The sequence below is a fragment of the Arachis hypogaea genome, chromosome 4 (assembly GCF_003086295.3).
Source record: "Arachis hypogaea cultivar Tifrunner chromosome 4, arahy.Tifrunner.gnm2.J5K5, whole genome shotgun sequence".
Lineage (NCBI taxonomy): Eukaryota > Viridiplantae > Streptophyta > Magnoliopsida > Fabales > Fabaceae > Arachis > Arachis hypogaea.
Genome location: NC_092039.1, coordinates 8,320,464 through 8,328,871, shown reverse-complemented (window position 1 = coordinate 8,328,871; position 8,408 = coordinate 8,320,464). Strand labels below are relative to the sequence as shown.

Genomic DNA, 8,408 nt, shown 5'->3' with positions numbered 1-8,408 from the left:
TGAGATTTGATCTACAGACCCTTTTCTTTTCCTTGATTTCAGCCCTTGTAGGAATGTTTCTTATTATCCCTGTTCTCTGGTTTTGAATTGGAGCTTTATCTGCTCTTTTTAGGGTTTGCTCTGGATGAAGAGTTTCATATTCCCTGAATGATTCTTTTGCTTCTTCCAGTGTTAAAAACCCTCCTTTATGAATTATCCTTGATTGATGTGTAAATGGTGCTGCTTTTTCCCAGGCATCATATACTCCTTTCATGGGGCCATTATAAATTACATAATATTTTTTATCTTGGGTGGATTTTTTGATAATTTCAGCAATTGTTTTATTTTCTGGAATTTTTTCCTCACCTGATTTGTCCACCACGCTTAGCTGGCTAAACTCTGATGGTTTGGGTTGTTGTGTTGATTTCATTGCTTCGATGGCCTTCTTGAGGGATTGGATCTGTATCTTTATTTGCTGACAATGCTTGCACTTTTCAAGTTCTTGTTCGTATTTTTGAATTTCTTGATCTAATGCGTTGTAGACGAACTCCATTCTCTTGTTAATGTATCTGCAATAACATTTTTGTCACCCTTAATATATTCAATTTTTATTGGATATTGTAACAAAAATAATTGCCATCTTACCAATCGTCCATGATTATAATCAACTTTTAAATTATATCGTATAAAACCTGTTAGGTAACTTGAATCTGTCCTTAATGTAAATTCTTTGGGTAGTAAATCAATTTTCCATTTCTTAAGAGATTTAATTGCTGCCAGAGTTTCCTTTTCATGAGTGGTATATCTCTGTTCTGTTGGAGTAAAAGTTCCTGAAATATACCTGCAAAGTAATTCCTTTGGGGGATATTTAGAATCTAGTGATTCTTTTTCTTGTTCTAAACTTTTTATAGCTTTCTTTGCTTTTAGACATCCTGACCAGGTTATGTCTGAGGCATCTGTTTCTACTATTAAGTAGTCATTTTCTTCTGGAATATAAAGTTCTGGAAGTTTTTCACATAATTCTTTAATTCTTTGAATTTGCATACTATCTTTTTCATCCCATTTCCATTCTTTTTTAGTACTTATTTTTGGAAATAAGCTTTTAGTATATTCTGTTATATTTTTTAAAAATCCTTGATCAGAAATATAGTTTATACACCCTAAAAATCTTTGTAATTGTTTTCTATCTTCTATTTTATTAGGAAATAAGTTTACTTTTTCTAGAACATTTGGTTGAAGTTTTAGCTTTCCTTGAGCGGATAAAATTAATCCAAGAAACTCTATTTCTTGTTTTGCTATTCTTGCTTTCTTTTTGCTAAGAACTAATCCTTTTTCTTTACATCTTTCTAGAACTATTAATAATTTTTAAAGATGATATTGTTTATCCTGTTTTGTAAAAATTAGTATATCATCAATGTACACTAAAACAAATTCATTTAATTCCTTTAGATTTTCTTCCATAAATCTTTGATAAATACCTGGGGCTTGTTTTAATCCGAATAGTAATACATTCCATTCATAGAGCAACACACTTGTTGATTCTTTTGTTGGGCAAGTAAAAGCAGTTAATTTCTTTGTTTCTTCGTCTAAACGAAGTTGCCAATATCCTGATTTTGCATCAAGAGATGAAAACCAAGTTGCTCCTTTGATTTTTTCTAAAATAGAGTCTTTTCTTGGAAGTTTATGAGCATCACCAATAGTTGCTTCATTCATCTTCTTGTAGTTTATTACCATTCTTCGTTTTCCCCTTTTAATTTCATTATTGTTTTCAACGTAAAAAGCTGGAGCCGCATGAGGACTTTTACTTAATCTTATAATTCCTTTTTCCAAAAGATCTTTACATTCTAGTGAGAACTCTTCTCTATCTCTTGCGGAATAAGAAATTTTATTTGGAACATTTATCTCTTTTGTGGGATCTTTTAATTTAATGCTTACTAATTCGTTATTTGTATTTTTAATATCTAAAGGATTTTCAGCACAAATTTCATCCAAAAGTTCTTCTATCTTTATTTCAAGATTATTTTTTGGAATGTTTATCTGAAAGTATGGATTTAAATAACATGTTTCTAGTATAGAAAATATTTTGAATTTTAAGATCTTATCTATAGTAGTAGTTGGTATTTTTATACGTTTTGATTTTTGATTTATTGAAGAATCGTGTGGAGCTTTTAAAACTATATATGTTAATTCTTGAATGAATGGATGATATAGCTTTAAAAAGTTATTTCCTATGATAAATTCCATTCCAGAATCTAACATATATATAGATGGAACAATGAATCTATAATTTTGAATAAAAATTTCAACCATCTCTGCTTTTTGGTCAATTTTATGTATTGATTTGTCAGCTATTCTAACTCTTAATGGTTTCTTTAACTTTTTTCAATCAAGTTTTATATTTGAACTAGCAAAGCATTGTGTTGCTCCAGAATCTATGAAAGCATTTATAAATTTTTCTGTTATTTTTATAGTAATAAATGTAGCATTATTACTCAGTCTCTGAGTCTGTTTCTGAGACATATTCAAAAATATAGTCTAAGTTATCATCAGATTCTTCTAATGGTTCCATAAAACAAGACTTAGCAATTTCTATTTGTTTAGTAAGATCCTTTTTATCCTTCTTTTTTGGGCATTCATTTGCGTAGTGTCCTTCTTCTTGGCAATACCAACATTTACAATTTTCTTTTTTATTCGGGCAATAATTATTTCTTTGTCTTTTGTTTTTATTGTTATTTTCTTTCCTAAAATATCTCTTTTTTCTCCAGTTTGGATAGTATTTTCTTCTTCTAAATTGATATTTTCTTTTTCTTTGAAAATTTTTATTAAGACCATATTTTTGAGGTATTTCTTTATTATCCTGACAGCAAATTCTAATTATATTTGCAAATCTTTTTTGAGTTGCTTCTTGCATACAACGTTCTTTTATTTCCTCTCTTATTGCAGAGGTTGCTCCACCAAAATTATTTTCAATTGTTCCTCTATTTATTTCTCTTATAAATCTTCCCATTATAAATTCATTAGCAGGATATGGCAGTTTTGTTATATACATACTGAGATAATGATTTTTATCTTCTTCTTTTAATTTGTAATAGTGTATTCTATATTCACATATATAAGACTCCACATTACATAAATCATATATCTGAATATTAGCTAAATGGTTTTTTGCTTCTTGATATTCTTTATTATAGACTTCTTGTCTATGATCTATAATATTTTTTCCAAAAAATTCTTTATATAGAATCATCATTATATATAATATCTTATCATAAACTGTTGTTTTTGTTTCTAATTCTTCTATTACTTGGTTTTCTATTGATGTCATATAATCTCTTATAGTTCCTTTAGTATGAAATCCTATGTAATTCCAAATGTCTCTTCCAGACAATTCACTAAGTTTTGGATTAGTAAAGGCTTCTAATAAGAAGGAATTCAACCAGTTTTCAAAAATTTCTTTTTCGTTCTTTTTGCAGTCTAAATCGAGCATTCTTTCTCCTTCCATTTCCTGGATTTTAGGAACGTATTTTGATGGTATTTTTGTATATTTTGAATCTTTATTTATAAATCCTTTTTTAAAAGCATAATTATCAAAACCTGTTTCCCATTTAAATTGAGATTGATTATCCTTAGATGTTCCAGCTTCATTTTTTACTTGTATTGGAATTGCTGGTTCTTCGTCACTTGAATAATCTAGAATGTGTTCTTCATTTTCTATGTTTTCAGAATTTACTAATTCTTCTTCTATTTGAAAACCATGTTTCATAATATTATTTTCTTGAGCCATTTTTAATTGTTTAAAAAGCATTGTAACTTCTTCTAATTTTTCTTCAATATTCATAATTTCAATGGTGGTTTTACTTTTAAGTCTGTTATGTTGATTATATTTTGAAATTTTTCTTCTTTGGGATTCTCTTTTTCTTTATTTCTTTGAAATTTTATAGATAGTAATATTTCTTCAAGCATATCTACTATAGAATTTAATTGTGGGTTAAAAGTATGATGAAGATGTGGGGAATCATTTCCATGGTAGCATTTTTTAGAAATTCCATGTGAAAAGTAAGTTTTTTCAGGTTTTTGAAGTCCTTCAATAAAACTTATAGTAAAATAAAGATTTTGAGAAAAATCATTTTGTATTGATTTTAAGAATTCAGTGTCATTACAATTAACATTGGTTAAAATCATTAATTTTTGATCTATTAGTTTTGATAATTTAATTATTTCTTCTCTTAAATCTTCTAATTTACTTTTTTTTCATTAGGTGACGCTTTTCTTTGTGAAGAGTTATGGTTTTAAGTTAAAAGTGTGGTTTTAGAATGTGGGGTTTAGATTTTGCCATGTAGGCACATTTTTAAAACAACATCTTTACCATATATTTCTCCAAGTAAAAAAGGACAAGAAGATTGAACTTATTAATCCAACATGGTTTTTGATAAGGAAGTAAGCAATTTTATTCACAAATGGCTGTTTATTTTAATTTAGATTATAGATATATTGAAATTATTTGAGAGACAGGTTCACCGGGTGCATCAAGGGGATGTAAACTCAAAATTCTTTTCTTATCCATCCCCACAAAGAGCGAGATAACAGAAACCGAAAGAAGCCAAAGAAACCAATAAGAACACTCCACGTGAGCATCTTCACCTTATCCACTATCCAGTATCCAGCACCACCCACCACCAATCTTCCATTTCCAAATCTAAAAACCTTCCCTCACCACACTCCTTCTTCACACACTCCACACTCCCAACAACCACAACAACCATGTCTCTCACAATCCCAACTAATTACCTCTCCAAGCCCTCCCTCAAACCCTTCCTCACAAAACCTAAATCCACCACCATAATATGCAGCGCCGCCACGCCAACACCCTCCTCCGCCGCTAACAACAGCACCGACACCGCCGACTCCAAGCTGAAGGCCTTCTCCGCCGCCTTAGCACTCTCGTCGATCCTCCTCTCCGCTCCCCTCCCCGCCGCCGCCGACATCTCCGGCCTCACTCCCTGCAAGGAGTCGAAGCAATTCGCGAAGCGGCAGAAGCAGTCGATCAAGAAGCTCGAATCATCGCTGAAGAACTACGCGCCGGACAGCGCTCCGGCGCTGGCGATAAAGGCGACGATCGAGAAGACGAAGAGACGGTTCGAGAACTACGGGAAGCAGGGGCTGCTGTGCGGTTCGGACGGGCTTCCGCATCTGATAGTGAGCGGAGATCAGAGGCACTGGGGAGAGTTCATAACTCCGGGGATCCTGTTCTTGTACATCGCCGGGTGGATCGGGTGGGTTGGAAGAAGCTACCTGATTGCGATTAGGGACGATAAGAAGCCGACTCAGAAGGAGATCATCATCGACGTGCCACTCGCCACTCGCTTGGTTTTCCGGGGATTCAGTTGGCCCATTGCTGCTTACAGAGAACTCTTGAACGGCGAACTTATCGCCAAGGATGTCTAACTCAACAAACAAGGTATATATATCTCTTTCCTTCTTCTTACAGGATTTAATTATGTGTTACTAAGCAACATGTGCATCAATATTTAATTATTATCATATGTTTGATTATTTTGTTGTAGTTTGATTATTAAATTTGGTTTGGTTATTGTTCGTGGTTATCAGGGAAGCGAGGAAGGTGCTCTTTAAATGATATAACTCTGTTTGATGGGGGGAATTTGGTGGTGGTGGTGGTGATGGTGGAATATTTATTATGCGCACCTCTGTTGTAAATTTGAATTAGTCGTTTGTGTGGAATGTACCGAACGTAAACCACAATGAAAAATTGATCTGAGTTTTTGTTCTTTATGAGCTCTATTTTTATTGTATTCTAAAAGATATCAAAATGTTGAATGTATATCAAGTTAGAATAATCTGATCTTGCATGCTATCAAAATAGAATTACGCTGAATTGAACATAATAAGTCAGAACAATTTACAAGATATCAATTCTCTACTTAATTCTACAAGACATTCATCTTCCTACAAAGCCAAGTTAAAACTTAGTCTCTACACTAAACCCAATTAACTAGCATACTAATTAGAATTAATCTAAGAACACCGAAAGCATCACAGACAAAAATATATACATAACCCATAAGCAAAAAATAGCAACAATCAAGAGATGATAACTTTGCAATCTAAATCCCATAGCACTTGGATAATGAAAATCCCGTTGAACTCCCAATGAGTACAATTCCTGAATTCCAGTAACATCATCAACAACAAACGCTCTCTTGTTTTTAAGAGGAGCAATAAACGGATACATGATAGCATCTTCATCGTTACTGTGGTCAAGTCCAAGAATGTGCCCTATTTCATGCATTGCAACCCAAACCAAATCATACGTGTCACCTCTATGAATATTCTTATCTTCTTGTATTGGATCCTTAATGCTCCAACCTTTATCTGCATTAACATGGAGCCTTCCATCAATTGGCGGATAAGCGTGGGCAACAATGGTGTTGTTGAAGGTCACGCCATCGCCGTGCTCGCCACTGTAGAAACCGATCGCGATGTCGGAGTATCCTCGAGTCTCCTTGAATGTGAAGGGTGAAACCTGTGACCATTTTGAAAATGCTAGTTTGAAGGCTTCTCTCACAGTCTCTTGTGGCACAACTGAAACACCTGACATTTAGTGACACATCCAAAAACTTGTTACATCAGAAACAGTAAAAATAATAAGTTTTATACTATTGTGCACAAGGTTCTAAAAACCAAAACCAAATGGATAGAATTAGTGTGTATTTGGATTGTAGTTTGTCAAATTAGAGTTTAAATAAAAATGATTTTATAGAATTGATTTTGAGTAGAAATAAATTTGTGTTAATATAATTTATGTTTGGCAATTTTATACCAGAATTAATTTTAATAAAATAAATATTATTTAAATAATAATAGTTTAAATTATTTTTAGATAAATAATTACTAAAAATGACATAATATTAAATTATAATATTTTTTTATGCATGTTTATTTTTTTTATAATTTTTTAATATATTTTTATATAATATATTGTTAATACTCTTTTTTATTATACTATAATTGTTTATTATTATTATTATTTATAGTTTAAGTTTTTTTTGTTTAATTTACTTTACCTAATGAGATCAATAAATTATATTATAAAAGTGTATAATGTCAAATAAAAAATTAATAAAAAATAAAAACAAAAAATAGAAAAAAGTTCATATTAAAAAGAAATAATAAAAATGTAATAAATAATACAATAACATAAGGATAAAGTTGGGTAAAAAGAAGATAAATGTTAAGTGTTAATGGCTAAAAGTCCATTAGTAAAACGCAGAAGTTAAGAATTTTTGCTTCTTCTAAGCGTAATTTTGAATATAAAATCACTTCTACCTTTATGAAGAAAAAATTAGCTAAACCAAAAATTGAAGCTTTCAAGAAGGTGAAACGTGTTTTTTCCTTTTGCAATGTGTTTGCCAAATTCAAACCCGTTCTCTTAAGAAGCAAAATATGTATATTATTATTTGTGACTAACCTGATGGGTCAAAACTGTAGGTGAGGTTTCTCTTATTATTAGGCCATGAAGGGGCATCTTTAGAGAATGCATACTTTGATGTAACCTTCAGTAGGTTTTTAGAGAAACCACGGTGATGGCGGTGAAGGTGATGGTGAAGGTGACGGTGATGATCAGGGATACCACACCTTGGCATTGACATAATTTTGTTGGTTTGCGAATCAAGTTTTCCAGAGACTTCTAGATTGTAGTATTTTTGGAACTTCTTGATTGCTCCCTCAAAATCATCATGGTCCTGTTCTTGTAGGTATCCAAATTCCTTTAGATACCTTCTAGCTCCAGCAACTGCTTCAGCATCTAGTTTTGATTTCTGATTATCAATGGAATCAAAGCTTCGTTGCGAGTGAACATTACTATCGCTTGATGATCTTAGGATTCTGGAGTGAACAATCAAAGGGTTTGCTAGGAGGACCAGGAGGAGAACGATCATGCGGAAAAGATAAGACATTATTGTAACTTCAGATTAACAAGAAACAAATTCATTAAACGATTATAATATAGGTAGCTTAATTATGTGTAGAGGAGGATTAGTTAATGGGGTTTATATATATATAGTGAAATACAATCGAAATCTGAAGTTAAAAGTTTTAATAATCTTATTAGTTATTACAGTTATGATCTTATTATTATGATATGATATGATATGATGTTATCCAATTGAAAGTTTTAGTTCCTTTAAATTTTTTTAAAGATAAGATTTTAAAAAGATATGCGCATTTTATTGTAGGATGTACTTGATCATTAAAAAAAAAAAATTACCTGTTTCTAATTCGAATTGCACTATTTGCTTTAAATGCTTTTGAATTTTGATTCAATTGCAGAGTTAGTCACTCAGTTCAACTAAAGAATCAGTTTTTTCAGTTAATATTAGTCAACTTTTTTTTTAAATTGTTTCTTATATTAA

General features: G+C 31.5%; 2 protein-coding genes across 2 annotated transcripts; one reads left to right on the top strand and one right to left on the bottom strand.

Annotated features, from left to right (window-relative positions):
- Positions 1 to 4,374: 4,374 nt before the first annotated feature.
- LOC112796142 (photosystem I reaction center subunit III, chloroplastic) lies at positions 4,375 to 5,767 on the top strand. Its single transcript, XM_025838470.3, has 2 exons — positions 4,375 to 5,437; positions 5,587 to 5,767. Exon 1 carries the CDS (start codon positions 4,741 to 4,743, stop codon positions 5,422 to 5,424), a length of 684 nt encoding a protein of 227 aa, XP_025694255.1. The 5' UTR covers positions 4,375 to 4,740; the 3' UTR covers positions 5,425 to 5,437; positions 5,587 to 5,767.
- A 163-nt stretch (positions 5,768 to 5,930) lies between these two features.
- On the bottom strand, positions 5,931 to 7,952 carry LOC112794593 (metalloendoproteinase 1-like). Its single transcript, XM_025836584.2, has 2 exons — positions 7,466 to 7,952; positions 5,931 to 6,588 (listed from the first exon to the last, which is right to left on the bottom strand). Exons 1-2 carry the CDS (start codon positions 7,950 to 7,952, stop codon positions 6,008 to 6,010), a joined length of 1,068 nt encoding a protein of 355 aa, XP_025692369.1. The 3' UTR covers positions 5,931 to 6,007.
- Between the last annotated feature and the right edge of the window lie 456 nt (positions 7,953 to 8,408).

Excerpts from the sequence above, each read along its gene's own strand:
- LOC112796142 (XM_025838470.3), top strand. The coding sequence starts at position 4,741 with ATGTCTCTCACAATCCCAACTAATTACCTCTCCAAGCCCTCCCTCAAA.
- LOC112794593 (XM_025836584.2), bottom strand. The coding sequence starts at position 7,952 with ATGTCTTATCTTTTCCGCATGATCGTTCTCCTCCTGGTCCTCCTAGCA. Across the intron at positions 6,589-7,465 it reads CTACAGTTTTGACCCATCAG|GTGTTTCAGTTGTGCCACAA; the intron begins GTTAGTCACAAA and ends ACTAAATGTCAG.